The sequence below is a fragment of the Schistocerca piceifrons genome, chromosome 1 (assembly GCF_021461385.2).
Source record: "Schistocerca piceifrons isolate TAMUIC-IGC-003096 chromosome 1, iqSchPice1.1, whole genome shotgun sequence".
NCBI lineage: Eukaryota > Metazoa > Arthropoda > Insecta > Orthoptera > Acrididae > Schistocerca > Schistocerca piceifrons.
In genome coordinates, this window is record NC_060138.1 from 186,689,540 (window position 1) to 186,714,649 (window position 25,110).

At 43.8% G+C, this 25,110-nt stretch overlaps 1 protein-coding gene across 4 annotated transcripts in view; it reads right to left on the reverse strand.

Moving 5' to 3' along the window:
- The window catches only part of LOC124717112 (synaptosomal-associated protein 25), a 414,314-nt gene that overhangs the window by 74,200 nt on the left and 315,004 nt on the right, over positions 1-25,110 (reverse strand). For all 4 annotated transcript variants that reach the window (XM_047243852.1, XM_047243834.1, XM_047243842.1 and 1 more), the window contains one exon: positions 6,547-6,588. In XM_047243852.1, the coding sequence (XP_047099808.1) occupies positions 6,547-6,588 (42 nt within the window). The remainder of the gene's footprint in view (positions 1-6,546; positions 6,589-25,110) is intronic.

Sequence of the window (25,110 nt, forward strand, 5' to 3'; positions counted from 1 at the left end):
TGGCACAGAGACGCGCTGACGGACGAAGCTACACTACTGGCCATTAAAATTGCTACACCACGAAGGTGACGTGCTACACACGCGAAATTTAACCGACAGGAAGAAGATGCTGTGATATGCAAATGATTAGCTTTTCAGAGCATTTACACAAGGTTGGCGCCGGTGGCGACACCTACAACGTGCTGAAATGAGGAAAGTTTCCCGGTGTTGTGATGTTTCGTGTAAGGAGGAGAAATGCGTACCATCACGTTTCAGACCTTGATAAAGGTCGGAAAGTAGCCTATCGGGATCGCGGTTTATCGTATCGCGACATTGCTGCTCGCGTTGGTCGAGATCCAATGACTGTTAGCAGAATATGGCGTCGGTGGGTTCAGGAGGGTAATACGGAACGCCGTGCTGGATCCTAACGGCCTCTTATCACTAGTAGTCGAAATGATAGGCATCTTATCCGCATGGCTGTAACGGATCGTGCAGCCACGTCTCGATCCCTGAGTCAACAGATGGGGACGTATGCAAGACAACAACCATCTGCACGAACTGTTCGACGACGTTTGCAGCAGCATGGACTATCAGCTGGGACACCATGGCTCTGCGGTTATCCTTGACGCTGCATCACAGAAAGGAGCGCCTGCGATGGTGTACTCAACGACGAACCTGGGTGCACGAATGGCAAAACGTCATTTCTTCGGATGAATCCAGGTTCTGTTTATAGCATCATGATGGTCGCATCCCTGTTTGGCGACATCGCGGTGGGCGCACATTGGAAGCGTGTATTCGTCATCGTCATACTGGCGCACCACCCGGCGTGATGGTATGAGGTGCCATTGGTTACACGTCTCGGTCAACTCTTGTTCGCATTGACGGCACTTTGAACAGTGGACGTTACATTTCAGATGTTACGACCATTGGCTCTACCCTTCATTCGATCCCTGCGAAACCCTACATTTCAGCAGGATAATGCACGACCGCATGAATGCCCCTCTCACCAATTGAAAACATCTGGTCATTGGTGGCCGAGCAACTGGCTCGTCACAATACGCCAGTCACTGCTCTTGATGAACTGTGGTATCGTGTTGAAGCTGCATGGGCAGCTGTACCTGTACACGCCATCCAAGCTGTGTTTGACTCAATGCCCAGGCGTATCAAGGCCGTTACTACGGGTACTGGCTACTGATATCTCAGCATCTATGCACTCAAATAGCGTGAAAATGTAATCACATGTCAGTTCTAGTATAATATATTTGTCTAATGAATACCCGTTTAATATCTGCATTTCTTCTTGGTGTAGCAATTTTAATGGCCTTTAGTGTACTAAGCGCGTAATTTTTCAACTTCAACCAGGACAGCGACGGTGAAATTTCGTTGCGTGGTTCTGTGGATATATCGGACGAGGCAGATTCAGACTGGCAGAGCTGCTTCGGACATCAGCAACAGCTCTAAGAGATTCCGCCGATGAGGCAGAACTGGGTACAGAGAGAGCTAGGTGTTCAGCCTTTACATATGGATTGAAGGTTGTTTAAATCCTTTTATTTACTTTTTTCACTAAGTCACATTTTTTGTTCCGTCTTTTTTCATTTGGAATCCTTGTGTATGTTCTTTTAATTATTTTTATTTAGCCATCATAATAATTAAACTTTTGAAACTGCTGATGTATTGATCAAAAAACAAAAGTAGAACAATCTGGTTCTACTGGTAATGAATGCGCTCAAATCTGTACTTTTGCTACAGGATTTAATAACACCGTCAGCGAAGTCATTTCGATAAAGATTTGAAAATAAAGAAAGCAACGGTACCTCACAAGATGTGAACCCACAACCTCTTGCAGAATAAGCAAATGTGTTGTCCGCTGCACTACGTCAGCTGACAGTATGAGCTCAATTTTACTGATACAGATTTTTGCGTGAAATTCGAAACTTTTTTCCTCCACCACTTACAAACTAGGGCTCACTAGGGTGAATCGCTCCAGGATGTGATACCTGGGGCCCTAACCTACACCACCGTATATATGCACATATAGTTTCAAAAGTCTCTCTCCCCCAGTGGGGGACCCCTCTTTGTTATTAGATCGTACACCAAAATTTTATTTTCATTTCTTATGCTTTCATGTAGAATAATATATTAACAGCGAATGTGTTTTTATCTGGAGCACTCCCAACTCAAGTTATTAGATTTTTTTTAAAAAAAAAAAAAAAAAAAAAAAAAAAAAAACAACAGTTTTATTTTAATTTCGCACAATTCTCTGGAGAAAAATGTGTTGATATCAAATGTATTATGCGTTCGTATCAGTTATTCGACCGTAACACACCAGATGATTTTTCCTCATTTACTACATTTTCATGTAGAAGAAATATCAAAAGCGAATGTACCGTTCTCTCCTAAACATACGCACAGCTGCATTGTTCGACCACAAAAAATAGTTTTATTTTATTATTGTTCATTTCGATTGTTCTTCTGCACAAGAATGTGTTAAACAGATTGCATACTTGTTTCATATGCTGAACGTATGCCAAGTACTACAGTTCACGAACCGTGTTACATTTTCATTGAGCACTATTATACCGTTCGTGCGTCACCCGAAACAACCAATAGCAGTACACGTGAACAGTTCGCAGCGCGCCCATCTAAAACCGCAATTATTGTAAACCGAACAACTAATACATTTACTCTGGTGCGAAACAAGTAACTGTTCTTAATAAATATTTGTAACAGAAGTTGCCTTTTGCCACTCAGACGCTAGGAGTAGCCTACGGGTCATAAATAGTATCTTTCAATAATTTTATAATGCCAAGAAACGTTGATATTAACAAATAAATAACTCAGGCATAACCAAAGATGTACGATCTCATACGAATTGTACCAATTGTACGCTGAAGTTACAGACTGTGCGCCATAGTCGGCAGCCATCGGTAGGATGCCTTTCGATCTAGTCATGCAGTAAACCATGCTCCCGTTCCGTTAATAGCTGGCTTATAATCGGTGTGAGCAAGTTCATTTTTGGGTGTTTCTTAAGTAAACCCACCATAATGGCATACAGTGTAAAAATTATTTGCATAAAAAACTTCTCGCTTCATTACATAAAACAGACAGTAGTATTGCATTTTCAGAATGCTACGACTCTGGAAGGGGACATAAAACTACGGCAGCATCTCCACGAAACAGGTACAAAGAATTGCTATGCGCCGGCTCACTATGTCAGTTCACGGACGGACCGGCTTAATAGGCGCGAAACTCTGGTGGCAAAACGTTGCCAATTATACTGGACGCTCCTTATACCACTATCTACGCAATTACCGGCTGAACTGGGATATTTCTGGAGGTTTAGTACGAGTGCATAGAGATACATGAGCCAATGTTCGCAATGCGCGCCACAGTTCAGAACAGTCACACGCAGCCGACAACGGCTGATTCCGTCTACTGCGCCCAACTCGCCCAGTCATTTCAAATAATACTATAAATATAACCGTGCTTTGGTTGTCGTCGACCACGTCCGGCGCAACACCGACGTCGGGCGAAATTCAATCCAGACCAACATCACTGTTGGAAGAAGATAAACGCAATATTGTTACTAAGTTATTTATTTTTATTAGTTTTTAAAAATATATCGCCCGCCGCCGCCCCCCCCCCCCCCCCCCCTGCATATCAATCGCACCACCAATTTGAGAACCACTGGTCCATACAGCTACTGTGAGCGGACTATCTTTAACACTGTAGGCAGTGGCACTATGAGAGCGTTCATCCCCACTCGGTCCACACTAGTGAAAAAAATTTTTAAATGCAGTCACATCCAAACTTTACTTGAGCCAAAAACTGAAAGTAACGTGATAAAGATACAGACAAAAGAGGGAACCAAGAGCAATAACCGGTACACATCACAGGCTGCCACCACGAGTAAGAACGTAAGAAAAGTACGGATAGTCTGAGATAGATCGCAGCACAAGAAAGGAAGTAGGCGCTGCAATAGCTTGGAGACCCGTGCTCGCCACTCATACTCGACCGAGTCACGAGCCCCCTGAGGGATCCTGCATGAAATGAATGTGGCTCTTTTGTTTGTTAGCGTAGATCCTATCATTAAAAATGCTTCATCGACCCCTAATTTGTCCAGTTCACCTAAAACGAAAACGCCACCTGCCGGTCTCCAATGAATGGGCTAGACTACATGTGCCTATCAACACCAGACAGACTACTTGTGCCGCACCTGAAACACCCTGTATGAAGCACCACTATCCCCAATATTAAAATCATTGTCCCCCTCCCTCCCACACGCGTAGGTAAGGCCATCCATAATACTGAGTCTATAAATATTTAAAGAAGTAATGTACCACATGCAAAAAAAAAAAAAAAAAAATTGTTTCAGAAAATCAATGTTAGTGCATTTAAAATATCCGTAAATTATAGGCCCAGCTACACATGAACCTATATTTGTCTACTGTTTTGTCACCTACAGCACTAAGCACTGCACACATATTTAGGTGCAGAAATGCTTTTATCCTTACATCCATAGTAAGAAAGGAGACATAAAATCAACTGTGCTTTTTAGAACTGCAAGACAAACTTAATGTGTGGAGGGAAAATATACACTGCCAGAAAATAAAATGCAGTACTCACAAGGACTGTGTACAATGCAACCAGGGTATAGTATGTGAACACTGAAACATTGAAGCAGACGCATTTCATTTGTCACGCTCATTGGCGACCATGTGGCGTTCAGGAGACCTGTACGCGCACCCTCTGCTTCGGCCCTGCAGGTAGTGCCACTGATGAGTGCGCACTCCTGTTCTACTGACTTAGCTATCTGAATGGAGTCTTACTGTGGGCCTGCGGGAAGCTGGAGCATTGTGCGAGCGGCGGTGACCCATCGAATATCATCCAGGGACGAGATCCAGGCATATGTTGCACCTGCTGCGTTATTAGGGACGATTGGGGACCATCTGCTTGCAGTATGGTTATGATCACATGTGCTACCATTGACATCCCGACACAGGTAAGCATGCTACTGATTTCATGAAAGAGTTGACTTGAGAGTGGAATGGTACTCCGTTGTCTTTAGTAATGAGGGTAAGTTCTATCTATATGCGAGTGATAGACGTAAACATCTATGGCGTGGACCTGGTGAGCCGCCTTTTTCAGAAAGCATTCATCTGCGACACCCAAGTCTCATCCCTGGTTTCGTGGTGTGGGGGGCCATCAGTTACAGCCTTTAGTCACATATGGTGTTTCTGCAGGGTAAATTAATCTGTGCCTGCTACATAGCACAGGCTATCATCCCCGTGATATTACTATTTGTTCGGCAGAACGCTAATTTGTTGTATTTTTCCAGCAGGACAATGCACTTCCACATACGGCTGATGCGTCGCAACATGTTGTTCATCATGCACAAGAACCGCAGCCCTGACACCAAGATCACCAGATCTTTCACCACTTGAAAATGTATCTGACATCATGAAGCACGAACTTTTTCTCCAGCGCCTGCAAGAACTATTGCCGAATCGCAGCGAAAGGCATAAGATGCTTGGGATAGTCTCTAACACAATGTTATTCTGCACCTTCATGAAAGTCTGCATGCCACGACTAGAGCCTACGTTGCCGCTACAACTGGGTACACTACTTATTTTTTGGGTATCCTCTACTGTGACATGTTTCATTTGGTCTGAATTCATAATATACTCCTACAATGACTAACTACCAGTCACCTCACTTGCCAATAAAGTGACCTTGGGGGTGTTGGATTTCCTTTCCAGCAGTGTACTGTCTCTACAAATGAAGCAGTTAAATTTGCTCAATCAAACCCGAGCCTTGCTTCCAACAGCAATTCTTCACTCTTTGGCTCCTATTAAATCAAGCTATGTAGCTATGTTTGACGTCATCCATGTCAGAAACCTAAAAATTGGTACTGATTTCTTACTTACACTATTCTGAATTCTTGACCCCAATTTCAACAACTGAAAGTTCCGTCAGTTCTCATTAGCTTGTGAAGTAAGGTTCTTCAGTCTCTCAGTCATTGACATTACATATTATAACGAGGGCAGTACACGTGCAGGTCTCTTTAAAACGTCCTTGGTGGAAATGCTACAAGTTTCTACAAATAAAACGAAGTCCTGAAAGTGCCTTTTAACAGGGGAAGTGAATGGCACTATGTGTTGTTCCGTCTTATGTGTCTACTGTGTTCTGCTTCTGTGTCTTAATTTCTCTGTTACTCATCAGCGAAGACCTAACACACAAGAACGCTGAAAATAACTTCTCATCCACAGATGAATGCATAAAACAAGGCAATTAATCATTCCCTCGATTCTGTACAGGGAGACTTGAGGTTGTAGCAGCGCTTGGACCTGTTGCAGATGGCAGCTCTGTCTGACGTAAATATCGTACCGCACGCCATTCTCAAAGCGGAAACCGCCTGTTTGTGCGCGCATCACATTGATTAAAGCCAGGAATACGACGCGGAGGCGCACAGGACGCCCAAACCCACCTGGTGGCAACAAGATACAGTAACTAAAGTCAGAGAGGGTGCAACAAACACACACCAGAGATGTTCAACTGTAGACTTACCTCCTCACATAGTGCTATCATACGCCTTGTCGATTCCAATGACTGAAACAGAAAAAAAATATCATTAATTTTCACTGAAGTTTTATAATTGTTTATTTTAAACTCTAGTTTTACACCATGGCAATGGCTTCACTTATATATCCAAAACAGAGAGAATAAATTTAGCTTACAGAAATAATTTTAATGACAGAAGCGCATTACCAATAGTACAAAAGGCAGTATTCTGAGCAAGCAATGCCAGCTAACTAATAGTGGAAAGAGACCGATTTAAAAATTATTCCAGGAGAAGACAATGTTTGAACCTTAACGGGTTGCGAGTAATAAGAAAGGCGCTGAGATTTTCAAAAGTCTGAACAGACAACATGTGCTCTTTCTTGATAGCATCAAACCACATCAAGAAATTCTGGAATGATCAAATACTGTATTCTAAAAGTGATTAGGAAGATTTCAATACGAGACTGTCTCCACTTACCTCTTATCTGGAATCTCAACGCAAAAATGTCGTTGAAAAAATGTTGTAATGAGCTCATTGTTTAGGAATGGGTTTGTATTATCTTCATTTCAAAACCTGTTACTGGAAGCCGATCTCTTCGGAAAAGGGAAGGAGAGGGAGGGGGGATGGAGGGAGGGAGGGAGGGAGAGAGAGAGAGAGAGAGAGAGAGGGGGGGGGGGGGGGGGCACGGGTAAGTTCGTAGTCAAGTTAGCGCCAACCTTCTCCTTACACAGTTGCAATTTCATTGTGAAGGATGCTCTCAGCTCACCTATTGCACATAGTCTGCGTGTGTAGAATTTGGGTTTGTAACCTTGGCAGCAAAGGCATACATAAATTACACCGTATGGAAATTTTCAAAATATTTAGCGCCAACAGACTCCATAAAACTTTATAAAGTCGAACAGCATCAATAATTTGACCAAAGCTAATAAATATGTAGCACATTTTTAAAATTAACTCTGTATTGTCAACACTGAACAACAAATATAACACACATTTAATATGGATCAATTCTCGTGTCGGAATCTGTTGTGTTGAAATAGAGCAGGAGTGAACAGACTCGTTAGTACCTTGCTATGACTACGTTAAGGATCGCCAGTTCATACGAGTAAACATTGCGCCTAGAAGCAAGTTGTTACTCCGAAATGGGATCCGCTTTCCCCAATGCCAGCTAGAATGGACTGAAAATAACGGAATTCCACAAGGGCCCGCGCTATCCATTTCTGGAAGGAATGAAAGAAAAAAAATTACAAGAAAGAACGATAAGTGGTGGGCCGCCATGAGATCAATGGCACGCCATATGCCGGCCGCGACTGTCTGTGCATCCCTGATGCCCACGAAGGTCCATTTTCAAGACCGTACACTTATATATCCACTAGATGACAATACAACTGTGGAAAAAGATTTCATGTTCTGGAAAGGAAGATCGTTTGCTCAAGATGAGTCTATCAGTAAAAAATTAAGTTGCATAGCATGGCTGGGACACTCCGCGGGAGTGATTCGACCGCCTTAACGGAAGGTTTTGCTTCCTTACCTCGGGGTTTGTCAGAGCTGTGTCTGTAACTGTACCTGTCGAGTGCGGGTGACTAATGGGAATGAGTATAGTGTGGTGTGAAGTTTATGTAGTGTATTGATAAGAGAAGGGAGAGGGTGAAACCTTGTGTCGACACACACACACACACACACACACACACACACACACACGCACGCACGCACGCACGCACGCACGCGCTACACCGCATTTTGAGCAGCGGTCGGTTGGTTGAGAGGAATAACCTTTGTAAGTATTTAAGCATTATATTTATCCGTAAATCCTCGCAAGTATAATGCTATCATTATGACTACATGCACCTTCCTCTCCCTTCGCCGCCTCCTTTTCATTAAAAGTGCTAGGAGCAGCATTTATGTATAGCAGTTGTCCGACATGTTCCCTGGTCACTAGTGCACACAGCAAACTGACGAAGTGGTGGCCAAACCGAATGGTGGTGGTGACCGAGTTTAATAGGGTGACCAGAAGTCTGGATTAATCCGGACATGTCCTTTTCAGCTCTTTGTCCGGGGTCCGGCCGAATTTTTACAGTGTCCGGCTTTTTCGCAGAGTTGAGCGTAATACAGTTAAATTTACAATTCGTCCCGTTCTATTGCTCTTTTCTTAAATACTTTAACTATTTGCACGAAGGCGGTGTTAGTAAGAGGCACCAGGATCGTCGATGTTATCGTTGATCGATCTATAAACGAATGCAAATATCGATTATTTAATATTTTCGTTTCGTATCGTATCTTCGCTTTGTATTGGCTTGGCTTCCTGTAGTGCACGTGTGATTTGTGAGTGTAATTTTTAACCGAGTGAGTTACGTAAAATATTTGGCTATGCCTAAACGAAAGTGTACATTTTCTGATGTCCTTTCCTACAAATATCCAGCTTTCAAGAAAGGGAGAAATGAATTTGAAGCGGAATGTAGGATATGTGGAGCTGGAACGTACGTCTTAGTGAGTGGCCAATAAAGGTAAGAAGTAACTCGACAGATTAACTGTCGTGGTTTTATTTCATTGTTTCATAGTCATTCAATTTATTTATATTCGGAAGGTTAAAGTGCAGTTCCCATGTCGCCAGCTGCTGCTTGAATTGTAGATGTTGGTAGCGGCGCGTCGAGTGATGGGAGGTGAATGGTCTTACGTTTTTCGCCTTGTAAACAATTCCGAGTTGTTGACGTGACAAAACAATTGACGCCACACTGTCACCACAATCATGGTTTTTAATTTTTTTATATTGCTCAGTTAACCACCACCTGACCATCAGTAACAATTAACTACTAGTTTTACCGGTAATTCCCGGCAGCCACGTGACTTGTACAAAGCTGACGGGTGGTATCCTCATCTGCAGTTGATCCGTTTACTGTTTCCTCTTTTTTTTCCTTTGTCCTTTTTGAAGCTGTTTGTCCTTTTTAAACAATTGCATCTGGTCACCCTAGTAATAGGCTCCGTTTAACACATTGCCCCGCGAAGACTCTCAGCCACCAATGGCGGTGGGGCAAGGCAGCCAGTCTGCAGCCAGCTTCCGGTGGCGCCACTGGCTGCCCCTAGTCTACTAAGCTCCATCCATAACAATCTGTTCCCAATGACGAGCAGCTCCACCCGTGGCGTGGCTGGTTGCGCCGCCTGGCGGCCTAATACTATAACGGCCAAAGTCGTGCGTTAGACTGGCCACGGAGGCGGATAGCATGCCACATACCCGAGTCGTCTACACGCACAATATTCATGACGTACCTGCACCACTCTGAGGGATCTATCAAATGGCTCACTTCAATTTCACCACTCTGGCATCCAAAAAATTTGAGGAGAAGCAGAATTGTTTTCATGTACACTATCTGATCAAATATACACTACTGGCCATTAAAATTGCTACACCACGAAGATGACGTGCTACAGACGCGAAATTTAACCGACAGAAAGAAGATGCTGTGATATGCAAATGATTAGCTTTTCACAGCATTCACACAAGGTTGGCGCCGGTGGCGACGCCTACAACGTGCTGGCATGAGGAAAGTTTCATACCGATTTCTCATGCACAAACAGCAGTTGACCGGCGTTGCCTGGTGAAACGTTGTTGTGATGCCTCGTGTAAGGAGGAGAAATGCGTGCCATCACGTTTCCGACTTTGATAAAGATCGGATTGTAGCCTATCGCCATTGCGGTTTATCGTATCGCGACATTGCTGCTCGCGTTGGTCGAGATCCAATGACTATTAGCAGAATATGGAATCTGCTGGGTTCAGGAGGGTAATAAGGAACGCCGTGCTGGATCCCAACGGCCTCTTATCACTAGCACTCGAGATGACAGGGATCTTATCCGCATGGCTGTAGCGGATCGTGCAGCCACGTCTCGATCCCTGAGTCAACAGATGGGGACATTTTCAAGACGACAAGCATCTGCACGAACTGTTCGACGACGTTTGCAGCAGCATGGACTATCAACTAGGACACCATGGCTGCGGGTACCCTTGACGCTGCATCACAGACAGGAGCGCTTGCAATGGTGTACTCATCGACGAACCAGGGTGTAAAACGTCATTTTTTCGGATGAATCCAGGTTCTGTTTACAGCATCATGATGGTCGCATCCCTGTTTGGTGACATAACGGTGAACGCACATTGGAAGCGTGTATTCGTCATCGTCATACTGGCGTATCACCTGGCGTGATGTTATGGGGTGCCATTGGTTACAAGTCTCTGTCACCTCTTGTTCGCACTGACGGCACTTTGAACACTGGACGTTACATTTCAGATGTGTTATGACCCGTGGCTCTACCCTTCATTCGATCCCTGCGAAACCCTACATTTCAGTAGGATAATGCACGACTGCATGTTTCAGGTCCTGTACGGGCCTTTCTGGATACAGGAAATGTTCGACTGCTGCCTTGGCCAGCACATTCTCCAGATCTCTCACCAATTGAAAACGTCTGGTCAATTGTGGCCGAGCAACTGGCTCGTCACAATACGCCAGTTACTATTCTTGATGAACTGTGCTATCGTGTTGAAGCTGCATAGGCAGCTGTACCTGTACACGCCATCTAAGCTGTCTGACTCAATGGCCAGGTGTATCAAGGCCGTTATTATGGCCCGAGGTGGTTGTTTTGGGTACTGATTTCTCTGGATCTATGCACCCAAATTGCGTGAAAATCTAATCACATGTGAGTTCTAGTATAATATATTTGTCGAATGAATAGCCGTTTATCATCTGCATTTCTTCTTGGTGTGGCAATTTTAATGGCCAGTAGTGTATTTGGACAGTTATTAGTGGACATTAATATGGGTTGTGTCCATCACTCGCCTTTATAACGAACTGAACTCGGCTGGGGACACTTTCAATGAGTTGTTCTCAAAAGCCGAAACCATACGAGGTAGTGATGCCGGATGTTGGAATCTGGGGCGAAGTCAACGTTTTAACTCATCCCACACGTGTTCGTTCCACTGCATTCAGGTCGGGACTCAGAGCAAGACATTCTAATTTAGGAACGTTACTGTACAGAAACCATTGCCTCACGGATGCTACTTTATGAGAGGGAGCCTTGTCATGATGATAGTCATTCATCGTCTCCGAACTGTTCCTCTGCTGTAGACAGCACACAATGCTGTAAAATGTGCCCATATACACTCCTGGAAATGGAAAAAAGAACACATTGACACCGGTGTGTCAGACGCACCATACTTGCTCCGGACACTGCGAGAGGGCTGTACAAGCAATTATAACACGCACGGCACAGCGGACACACCAGGAACCGCGGTGTTGGCCGTCGAATGGCGCTAGCTGCGCAGCATTTGTGCACCGCCGCCGTCAGTGTCAGCCAGTTTGCCGTGGCATACGGAGCTCCATCGCAGTCTTTAACAATGGTAGCATGCCGCGACAGCGTGGACGTGAACCGTATGTGCAGTTGACGGACTTTGAGCGAGGGCGTATAGTGGGCATGCGGGAGGCCGGGTGGACGTACCGCCGAATTGCTCAACACGTGGGGCGTGAGGTCTCCACAGTACATCGATGTTGTCGCCAGTGGTCGGCGGAAGGTGCACGTGCCCGTCGACCTGGGACCGGACCGCAGCGACGCACGGATGCACGCCAAGACCGTAGGATCCTACGCAGTGCCGTAGGGGACCGCAACGCCACTTCCCAGCAAATTAGGGACACTGTTGCTCCTGGGGTATCGGCGAGGACCATTCGCAACCGTCTCCATGAAGCTGGGCTACGGTCCCGCACACCCTTAGGCCGTCTTCCGCTCACGCCCCAACATCGTGCAGCCCGCCTCCAGTGGTGTCGCGACAGGCGTGAATGGAGGGACGAATGGAGACGTGTCGTCTTCAGCGATGAGAGTCGCTTCTGCATTGGTGCCAATGATGGTCGTATGCGTGTTTGGCGCCGTGCAGGTGAGCGCCACAATCAGGACTGCATACAACCGAGGCACACAGGGCCAACACCCGGCATCATGGTGTGGGGAGCGATCTCCTACACTGGCCATACACCACTGGTGATCGTCGAGGGGACACTGAATAGTGCACGGTACATCCAAACCGTCATCGAACCCATCGTTTTACCATTCCTAGACCGGCAAGGGAACTTGCTGTTCCAACAGGACAATGCACGTCCGCATGTATCCCGTGCCACCCAACGTGCTCTAGAAGGTGTAAGTCAACTACCCTGGCCAGCAAGATCTCCGGATCTGTCCCCCATTGAACATGTTTGGGACTGGATGAAGCGTCGTCTCACGCGGTCTGCACGTCCAGCACGAACGCTGGTCCAACTGAGGCGCCAGGTGGAAATGGCATGGCAAGCCGTTCCACAGGACTACATCCAGCATCTCTACGATCATCGCCATGGGAGAATAGCAGCCTGCATTGCTGCGAAAGGTGGATATACACTGTACTAGCGTCGACATTGTGCATGCTCTGTTGCCTGTGTCTATGTGCCTGTGGTTCTGTCAGTGTGATCATGTGATGTATCTGACCCCAGGGATGTGTCAATAAAGTTTCCCCTTCCTGGGACAATGAATTCACGGTGTTCTTATTTCAATTTCCAGGAGTGTACTTCCAGATTTAGTATTTTCTTAAGCGCAATAAGGGGACCACACCATAACACCGAAAAACATCCCCATAGCGCAACACCATATCCTCTGAACTTCACTATTTACACTACAAATGATGGCACGTAGAGTCTTCAGACATTCGCCAATGCCAAAGACTCCATTAGATTGCCATTCATTCATCACTCCAAATCACACGTCGCCAGTGTCCAGTGTCTTTACAGCAGCTCGAGCGCCGCTGCGTAATGACTACAGAAATGTTTGGCTTATGAGGAGCTGGTCGATAATTCTACCACGTTGTTTTAACTCCCAACGCACAGTCATTGTGCTAGTTACACTGCTGATAGCACCCTGGAACTCACGAGTGATTCCTTCTGCTGATTTCGTTTGATTTCTACGCCCGTCTTGCGCAATGCTCGACAGTCCCTCTCCATCAGTACATGAGGTGTGCTTGGCTCTGAGTTAGCTGTGCTTGTTCCGAAGGGGCGTTTCCACTCTAAAGTCGCTATCAGCAACAGTCCACAAACGCGGCCGCCGAGCTTAACATAGTCATCCGACGGATGGATCACCACCAAATTTTGTCACATTACGTGGCTCCATGAGAAACTGAAGAAAGGTTTAGAATTTCCTCTAGGGCACAGGAGCAAGGTCTAGTGATCAGGCAGTGTACGTAACCACCTCTCCTATACTAGTCCACAATCGAAGCACTGACTGACCCAGTCTGCTGTCGCTGCTTCTATACTGCCAACAGTCCTTCCAGTTAAGTGGACGCTTCATTCTTCAAATGTGACGCTTACCCCTCACGCACTCTTAGTTACTATCTCATATTAGCAACGAAATCCCCAAAAGATTAATTCGTGCCTCTAAATATCTGCACCTGGCGTGTCTGCTCACGAAAATTTTCCTGACATACTCACTAGATCAACCCATAACGGAACCGCAACTGACTACAGAGACTTTAAAACCATCTGAAATTGCGGTTGACGTTTAAAAATTAGCATGGGGGACGACTTCTATTTCCTTCTTGGATTTACTAACATACTTACTCAACTATGATACAAATGTGGAGGAAAAACCTTGCGTCTGTGTTTCCGCTATATCTCCCAAGTTACATCTCAAGTCTGAAACGAACAGGTTTTTTTTCACTCACAGCACCTATCCTAACAGGGAGAGCCACAATGCCAATCTACAGCGTGGGAAGTAAGAATATTAAACTTACGTTCTCAAAATAATATGCACCGAACAAAATCACATTCTAACAAGTTTAGAACAATAATCCGCCACATATAGTTTGCTGCAAGAAGTTACGTTAACTGGCCAAATGTTTGCACAATAATTACCTTGTGGAGGCAAGGGTTCAGAGGAGCAATTACACCATTCAGATTTCAACCTGAGAGCAGGGGGGATGTTAGGTTTTTCGAGTCTGATCTATAGTTGGAAATTATTCTCCTTCAGATAACTGAGGATGAAGGTGTGCAACAAGTTAAGTATCGTATGACACAAAATCGACGCATGAATTTGCTAATACTAGACCTGTAAAATCTCAATTTTAAATAAGAAAATGAATTCAAGTGCTAAAGGTAATGGTTAATTGAACTTCAAGTTCAGTTCGTGAAATATTGCTAATCGATTCCTGATAGTACTGCAGTCATTTTTCTGATGTATGTTTTTGCGTCAACCTACTTATTGATTTCTCGTGTCAGGAACATTCATACATCAAAGAGCTATTAGTAATTATATTACATATCTCATAACAACTAAAACTGATGTATAAAAAGTGCCATAATTAAAATACACACATAAATCAGTAACGTAGAGTAAGTAATGTGTATATATAATAATTAAAAACAGAAGCAGCTATCACATATTTATCAAATTTTCCCAAGTCAATACTTGGTCAAAGAGAGAGCGTTGGCTGAAGCTTTGGCCAGATCTTGGGCAGCGCACGCAGCTGGGGACAGACTGCATTGCAGCAGGTGTTCTGCAGTCTGTTCAACACCACACCGTTAACGCTATCTGTGTAGGTTAGGCTCTGCACCTTGTGACACCGCTCCGAAGTCCACTGAATGCCTTCCAAGAGGTTCAGTTTTCAGTCTGGCCTCAGGTCATTCTCTCGTCTGGTACCAGCCAGTCTTTGATGTGTTGGCTTTTGGTGTGCCACTCCTTAAGTCTTGTTTGATTACGTGGTTCTTCACACGCCTCCGTTGTTCTCAGGAAGCTCTTCCTTGACTTGAGTCTTGGTTGTGCTGGTTGATGTTCGAATAGGGAGCGGGCTACAGATGAAGTGGCTCTGGACCTCTCTATCCTGGCTGCCGAAAGCCATCGTATGTCTGGGGTCGCTGTTGCACCAAGGCAGTGCAGCTTCTGCACAAGTGTGGGTCGGAGGCAACCTTTGACAATTCGGTGTGTTTCGTTAAAAGCGACATCTATGTATAGCTATTGTACATATTGTGCTGTGGTCACAGAATAAATCCTGTAAATTCAACTGATAATACCGTGTGAATTATTCGTAATATTCCATATGATTCAACTTTTTCGCTTTCTTGATACCGAATGAATTGGCACTTTAGAGGCTCTGGATTATTGACACACATTTTCACTTTCTTTATAGAGTTACTTTGTCACAGATTATGACCCAACAATTGAAGACTCGTACACAAAACAGTGTGTTATTGATGACCAACCAGCGAAACTCGACAGTAATTATATTTGCTTATGTGTGTTCATTTTCCTTCTTTCGTGGCACGATATGGGTGTAGATCAGGTAAGAAAACACTGTTTCAAACGTAATGTTTACCTTTCACTGAGCTAGCACATTAATTGTAGTATTAGATGCACCGTGTACGAAGGCCAGACAATAATATTACACTATGGAACTTAGTAACACCACGATCGGAAAGAGTCTTTTTACCATTGTCCGAATCCACATCTCAAACTACTACGTTAACTGAACTGTTTTAGAAGGTCGCCAGCCTCGATTTTATTCACGAGACAATCTTAATTACAACACTAGCGATCTGATTTCAACCGCGGAAATCACACAATCTACAACTGTCCCGACCTTACACACTGTTAGCAGATACATACCGACTTTAATGCAGATGTCATTTAATTTCTGCGTACTACCTCTCGATATTCGTTAAAAACACGCAAGTCCACAATCATTCGTATGTAATCCCTTCAGTTTCCACAGAAATAGAATTTTTTCGCTTTCACATTGGATGTTTCTACAGTAAAACCCAATAAAGTAATCTGAGGTAATGGAGAACCCTCAGAAACGTAGATTCAGAAACCATCATTATAAATGGTTTGTTAGCGGCGAGTTTCTGTGCGAGGACTATTTGCTTCCAGCAAGACCAGCTTTATGCCTGCATACGTTTTGAAGAAGTAAACTCTGGCCCCAACAATCATTGAAGGTACCGGTCTAGCTGCAATAAATATCCCAAGCAGTTTCAAGATATATTCTACACATACAAAGTCCTCGTAGTAAGAGAAGATGATTTTGGTGATACCCTCATTTTTAGCATGTAGTCCGCCAGCAGACTGCTACGGAGACGAGCATAGTCGTCCATAGAAAGTAACTAACTAATCATCAGTATCACCGATACAACGTTCAGATAGTTTCGAGTCGTCACGAAACTTTTTTGTATCATTCAGAGATCAACATGACGATTAGTATTTTCCGACCACGACAGCAGTCAGCCATCAAGTTAAGTTTTGTCGCCATGTGGTTTGGGGGAGGGTGGGGGGGTCGCTTTATCCATATGTAAACGCCAAACCACAACCCTTCAGAATAAAAATAGGGCTCCATTCTGTGTATTTCACCAGAATGTTCGTCCTCCCAGTGTCTTCGGACAGTATGCTGTAGTACTCATGGAAGACCCACAGCGGCGTAATTGTGCAAAAACCAGCTACAAGTACTGTGCAAAGACTGGACAGTACCTGATGTATGTCATTATGTTCCTCCTACAGGTATGTGTCTGAATATTGTTGTATCCATATGTGTGGGTGTAATACCCAAATCTGGTTTTTGTGTACTTTTGTCATGTGTCTAGACGGTACTTTCTATCCGCAGCTTTTGACAATTCTAACCGGACACACAAATGAACATTTTACTGTTAATTTAGATACACAGTCATTAACATTGGTTGTACTGGTCCCCAAATGTGTAACAACGGCGATTTATTATTTCCTATTGCGTTACCTGCGTTATTTTCATATCATACTAGTTCTCTGTATCCTGTGTTGCATTTTCGTATTGTTTATTCGTTTTAGAATAGTGGGGTTGTGAAATCTGTTTTATGTCGGGAACAGACTTTTGTTTTTTGCCTATGTACAGGGTGACAATTATTGAACTACACAAAAAAACGTAAATTACAAACTACAGCGTGCACATACTTTATTCAACATGTGCACATGACTGCAGATATTCGAATTCAGGTTATGACGTGTTCGATATGCCTGCCATCATTTGCGATGATGTGGCGCAGACGAACAGTTAAATTCTTCATGACACGCTAAAATGTAGGAACATCGAAACTGTCGATGACCTCCTGAATGGCTGTTTTCAAGCTCAGCAATGGTTTTGGGGTTATTGCTGTACACCTTACCTTTAACATAGCCCTACAAAAAGGAGCCTTACATGTTCAGATTCGGAAAATATGGCGGCCAATTGAGGTCCCCAAAGTGCTCCTCCAGGACATCAAACACTCTCCTGCCTCGATGGGGTCGAGCTCGCTCTTGCGTGAACCACATCTTGTCGAAATTAGGGTCACTTTGGATAATGGGGTGAAATCATCTTCCAAAGCCTTCACGTACCGTTCGGTAGTCACCGTGCCATCACGGAATATCGCACCGATTATTCCGTGACTGGGCGTCGCACGCCGCAAAGTCACCCGTTGAGGGTGAAGGGACTTCTCGATTGCGAAATGCGGATTCTCTATCACCCAAATGCGCCAATTTTGCTTAATGACGAACCCATCCAAATGAAAGTGGGCTTCGTTGCTAAACCGAAAAAGCATGCGCGTACTAATTCCCACCACACCCCGCGGCCAACCGTGCAGTTTGATCGTCCTAACGCAAACCGTTCAGAAGTAATGATTTTGTTTCATACAGTTCCATAATCGTCACCCTGTAACTTCCGGCTAGGGTATGACTGCCCTTTGAATTGTCACAACGAACTGTAATATACCATTACCAGTTGTAATATTTCTGGTTCTGCTGCCATCGTATTCAGCTATGAAGCTCTTTTTAGAGCCGTTGAGACGGCAGCTGTGTCAAAATTACGTAATGTGGTGTGAAGTACCGATGACAGATGGTTTGTTCAGTACAGGTATCTTGAGAAAGACCCCCTAAATTATAGTCCTCCTCCGCCATTGGCTGCTTCATTAGGAAGTTGCGCGCCAAAATGGTAGTCTTCTGTTGTTAATATTTACTTGAATTTAAAATTAAAGCATCTCTCAATAGCGTGCTATAATTCCATTATTTCACAAATATGAATAATAAACAACTGCAAAACGAAAGGGTAGATAAAGCACTTCGGTGAACTTCCGATCGCGCCTAACCTGGATGGCGGGCGAAGTGTTTTGGCAGTAAGATCAGAGCTCGTACGGCAGTCTCTGAGAACGGACATGTTGTCCGCTGCAGTATCAGTCAAGACTTAGTTAGCAATGTCTAGTACGTAAATCAGAGCCGGTTCGGCAATGTCGGAAGACAGACATTTGGTCTGACGCGGTTAATGCTGGTGAAGACTTTATTAGCAATGTATGGTTATTTAGCCATATAGTTGAAAACAGTGTGATACTGATTACGGAAATATGTAGCTCATTAGTGTGCTAGAGAGTAAAAATTATTTGTGACTAAAAAGGAATGTAATTTTGCAGTTTCTCGTATTCTGCTAATAAAATGCGAATGGTATCCCGTATAAACAAACTGGCTGGAAATTCAATCATTTCAAAAACAACAGTTCCTCCCTAAGAGTTTCTTACAGCTTCCAGATTACGAATTCACGACCTACCTGCTGTTTTCTGCGCAGGAGACAACAACTACACAAGACTGCAGGTTGGCGAACATTTGTTACAACTTCTACATTCCACTCAGGGCGGTGGAAGCAAATAGGCACCTCGCGTGTACTGCAATCTTAGTACGAATGAGATCAGTGACACGTCATCTGTGGTAACGCAGAGGAGATATGAAGGGGAGAAAAATGTTTTGAAGGAAGGGGTTTATCATATCCCCGTATATATCTCTTTTTTCTACTTGCCGTACATTGTTGAGATCGCTGTATGGGCACGTTCCGAAAGGGAAAATAAGTACCTCTGATCTAGTACCTTCGGCCAAAGTTGCGAAAGAACTCAGACACTAAATCAGCATTTGTTACCAAATTATGTAACCGATCAATTATGTTATCAGTCCGTCAAATCACGATGCTAAATCACTCAACGATTTTTACTCACACAGAAGTTGATATTAGCAAGCAGCAGTGCCGTCTTTTAAAGTGATGCCTCACAAATATTGACCTTGTGCCTAAAGGAACACCTGTTTCTCTCTTCCCGTACTAACAGTGTTTTCTCTACAAAATGTGCCACACACATGTAGCTCTTGAAGTTGTTGCGGAATATCTCGACTGCTGGTTTCACCTGTGTGCATTTGTATGTGTTTCCCGAAATCTGGAGTGTAAATCGCTGTTAAATCACTAAATCATTTGCGAACAAGGGGAAATCGCGTGATCATTCCAGCGACTTTTGAAGGTAACACAGGATGCTGTGGCTTCTCGTTTGGTGCCGATAGTAGGTGGTTCACTTTTGGCTTCTTCCAGCCTATGTATAACGTACGACTTGTACAACTGCATCCAGTGGATCACTGATGGTAAGACGTACTGTGTAGTATTATAAGAATTTGTACAGCGCGTTATGAAATGGAGAGAGGAAGTGAAACCTCTGACTGGAATCTATACCCGCCTTTTCCAGTCATGCGTGTGCAATGGTAGGGACACGCAGCAGTACACAACTCAGTGGCACAGTCAAATGATACATCTACAACAAATTTAGGTAAGTACCTAATAGAAGAGCACGGCTTTCAAACTTCACAGAATTTAGAATGCAAAAGTTTTACTTCGCGGGAAATAGGTGCCTTGCAGCTTGGTGCAGGTCCAGCTACACAAGCACTGCATATTATTCTTCAGGTGATGTCAGCCTGGTACTACTTCGAAGCTTTATTTCTATTGACAGCAATAATATGCGCGCCTTACTGCTCCGAGCATTCGACACTGGCACTGACAATTTCAGAAGCGTGTTTTCAGGGTTCCGTACACCAATCGGTAACAACGAAACCTTTATATGATCACTTGGTCGTCCTTCTGTCTGCCTGTTAAAAACCCTTTTTCTCAGGAATGGGTAGACGTACCGAGTTGATATTTATGTACATACTAAAGTCTACAGTCCCTTGGCGATGTAAGAAATTTAAGTTTGTAAGTCACGTATTTTGATACTCGCCAATTCACTCAACAAAACCTATAGGGTACTTCCCGTTGACCTAGAGGCATGAAATTTGGCACGAAGTAAGACAAGTGAAGGAAAAAAATCCGAAAATTGTGAATATGTAATTATGTCACAGGAAAGAATCTCTCTTTTTTAATCTGTCATCCGACGTCAAACTCTAAAATCTGTGAACCGCTGGGACCGATACCTTGCCAATATCAATGTCAGTAACATGGAAAAATTGTCAGGATTCTCGATTCCCGGAATGAACGAAGTGTCTAAATACATAATGAAGTTTGTACGGAACCCGCAGTGCGCGAATCCTACTAACACTTTGCCAATTTTTCTTTTTCTGCTGGAAAATCTACAGAGTATCGCGTTTGTCATGAAATAGTTGACAGAATTAAACATAACTGGGTATTTGGCCCACATTAAACACCAAAAACTGCAGCTATTCATGGTTAAGCCTGTTACTCAAATCACAGAGGATTTACTAGGGTGTGGTCGAGTGGTTCTAGGCGCTTCAGTCCGGAACTGCGTGACCGCTACGGTCGCAGGTTCGAATCCTGCCTCGGGCATGGATGTGTGTGATGTCCTTAGGTTAGTTAGGTTTAAGTAGTTCTAAGTCTATGGGGCTGATGACCTCAGAAGTTAAGTCCCGTAGTGCTCAGAGCCATTTGAACCATTTGATTTACTAGGTACGTGAGAGACTGCCGTGTATCAAAATGCAGGTCCGTAGGGAGTGAAGTAATTTTGGAAACGAGATTTGAATTGGACAATTTCCTCTCTTGTATCGTGTTTCAAAGTACAGCGAAAATTTGTGGATATGTAAGGGCAAGCGCGGTAGCTTAAGGATTCGAGGATTTACGAAAAGTGTCGGACAAAGCGCCACACTATGGACTGTTAAAGAAGACCGAAGGACACGGAGTAAGTTCAGATATGTGAGTTACTGAAAGACTTCTGAAGTAAATAGAACCCAGTGCCTTGTGCTGAGCAGCGAGTGTTTGTCAGAGATAAGGGTATCGTCAGCAGTGCACGAGTGAAGTGAGACAGAAAAACTCTTGTTATCTACACAGAAACAACCTGATGGATAGTGTGAGCAGTAATCTGCAACTGTTTGGTTAGGACACTGGTATACCGGAAGGCCCCGTCGTTGAGTGACTGAAGGAGAACAAAGGATGACTTTGAAAGTATTGCTATTTGGTACAGTTTGCTCTAACTATGAAAAGAACTAAGTTAATACAGACATGGGAAAAACAATCCCATAACGTCAGAATAAAACATGAGCAGTGTGCTGCTTGACACATCCTTGTCGATTGAATATCGAGGCGTAACGCTGCAAAGATACACGAGATGGAACAAGGTCGGTCCTAGGGAAGGCGACTGGGCGGCTTCGGTTTACTGGGAGAATTCCAGGAAACCGTGGCTCATCTGTAGGAGAGCAGGTACCCACCACTTGCGCGAACCGTTCTTTAATACTTGTAGCGGGACTTTGAATTTCGCCGCGCTACACTCGTTCCCTCAGATAAAAAATATCCCGTCGCAGCGGTATGAGCGCTCGACGGCAGAGAAACTACTAAATTTTTTTGTTTTCTATTCGTTTCTTAATTGTCTCTCGAGAGCGGAAGCTTAATGCAGACGTGATCTGATGCTGACGTAAAAAACTTATTAGCTAGTCTTGATCTGATTTTAATGTGTAGACATTGTGGAAGTTGTTATGAAATTCGGAGGATGGAGAGAAGCAACTAAAATAAATTGCATTTAATATCAAGACGGTTTTGGATACATTACAAATTCCTGCACAATGAAACTTACTGCAAGATTTCGGAGCAGATTTTTCACGCAGAATTGAAGGAGATTTTTGAAGACCTGGACGCCGCACGAAAGAAGACATGTTAATCTGGTAAAGGATGAAATCTTATCTGCGCCATTTCCCCCTGTCAGTTACATTTTGTTATTCTCTGTTCTTTTTCAATAATTTTTGTAGTGGAAATTGGTTTAACTTTTGCTCAAAAACGCCACAAGGACCAACCCAACAACAGCTTTTCCGAATCACGAAGTCCGATAGCTTTTCTGTAACACGAAGTCCGATTTGCTTTTCATTCTTTCGCTTTTTCACGGTCGTTAACGATTTTAAAAAACCCATTTTCACTTACGATTTCTTCCCACATTTTCAACCTTTTTCTTTTCTTCTCCCTTATTTTTCTTTTTTTTATTAAACACTACATACTGCTCGAGTGATCGCGACCTCCACTATGTCGGGTTAAGGAAGTCATGGAAGCAGTTCGGATACAGGCTGCTAGATTTGTTACCAGTAGGATCGTTCGACACGTTAGTATTACGGTTGTGATCCGTGAACTCAGATGGGAATCCCTGGAAGCAACACGACTTACCTTTCACGAAACACAAGTAAGAAAATTTCGGCAACCGGCATTAGCGACTGATTGCAGGAAGATTACATTGCCACCAATATATATCTCGCTTAAGGATCGCCAAGGCAAGATAAAAGAAATCGGGCATCGTACGGAAGCACACAGACAATCGTTTTTCCCTCGCTCAATTTTCAAGTGGAACAGCAAAGGAACTGACCAGCAATTGTACAAGGTCTCCCCGCCAGGCACCGTATGGTGGCTTGTGGAATATGTATGTAGATGTGAAGAGAAACATCCAACAGTCGAGCATTTGGAACTTAGTGCAAGAGCTAAATGCAGCCTCAGTTTTACAAGTTTATGTTGGCAAGGTCGTCTCAAAGACGGCGTTACATGCTGCGTATCCTGCGTGGTCGATGCAAGCATCTTCTACATCTAGCGCCATCATTCTACAAAATACCAGAATTTCCAGGAGTACGGGGCTGGAACTATTCTTCCACGTGGAAGAATCGGGCCGTTCCCATTTGAATAGCGATGTAATAAGACGATTCTTTCTAAATGTAATATGAACAATGAGTGCAAGTTAGTAATGTTTGAAGTGTTTACTGCGGGTATGAAGGGCGTGAAGTGAACTTCGGTGATTAATATGCTGTTGTTGACTGCTATTGTTTACCGTTTAATACACGTAACAGCTTACGAAATTGCCTACGGATGGAAAGAGAGAGTGTCACCTTCCGGATGATCACACAAAAATTAGTCTTTTGTCAAGAAAGGACGTACGTATCAGGACGCATTGAAAGAGATTTGTAGCAGTTTCATCTCCGAAACTAACGGGGATAAGGCAGATGTGAGGCATCAAATGTCTACGAAGAACAGAACAAATTCGCGGTATCATCGACGTCAAAGCCGATTTCTACATTCAAAATTAAACAAAATACCCAGGAAGAATTGCTCGTTGCTGCTGCAGAACTAATAATAGCTTATAAAGTTGCCATGCATAATCAATCCTTCAGTTCTCTTGACTGTACCGTAAAACAGAATGCCGCGGTGTATCCTGACTCCAAAGTCGCCGCAAAGCAGTCTAAACCCAGGACCAAAGCTGATGTCGGCCCAGTGGACTGTTGTTGTTGTGGTCTTCAGTCCTGAGACTGGTTTGATGCAGCTCTCCATGCTACTCTATCCTGTGCAAGTTTCTTCATCTCCCAGTACCTACTGCAACCTACATCCATCTGAATCTGCTTAGTGTATTGATCTCTTGGTCTTCCTCTACGATTTTTACCCTCCACGCTGCCCTCCAATGCTAAATTTGTGATCCCTTGATGCCTCAAAACATGTCCTACCAATCGATCCCTTCTTCTGGTCAAGTTGTGCCACAAACTTCTCTTCACCCCAATCCTATTCAATACCTCCTCATTAGTTACGTGATCTACCAACCTTATCTTCAGCATTCTTCTGTAGCACCACATTTCGAAAGCTTCTATTCTCTTCTTGTCCAAACTGGTTATCGTCCATGTTTCACTTCCATACATGGCTACACTCCATACAAATACTTTCAGAAACGACTTCCTGACACTTAAATCTATACTCGATGTTAACAAATTTCTCTTCATCAGAAACGATTTCCTTGCCATTGCCAGTCTACATTTTATATCCTCTCTACTTCGACCATCATCAGTTATTTTGCTCCCCAAATAGCAAAACTCCTTTACTACTTTAAGTGTCATTTCCTAATCTAATCCCCTCAGCATCACCAGATTTAATTTGACTACATTCCATTATCCTCGTTTTGCTTTTATTGATGTTCATCTTATATCCTCCTTTCAAGACACTGTCCATTCCGTTCAACTGCTCTTCCAAGTCCTTTGCTGTCTCTGACAGAATTACAATGTCATCGGCGAACCTCAAAATTTTTACTACTTCTCCATGAATTTTAATACCTACTCCGAACTTTTCTTTTGTTTCCTTTACTGCTTGCTCAACATACAGATTGAATAACATCGGGGAGAGGCTACAACCCTGTCTCACTCCTTTCCCAACCACTGCTTCCCTTTCATGCCCGTCGACTCTAATAACTGCCATCTGGTTTCTGTACAAATTGTAAATAGCCTTTCGCTCCCTGTATTTTACCCCTGCCACCTTCAGAATTTGAAAGAGA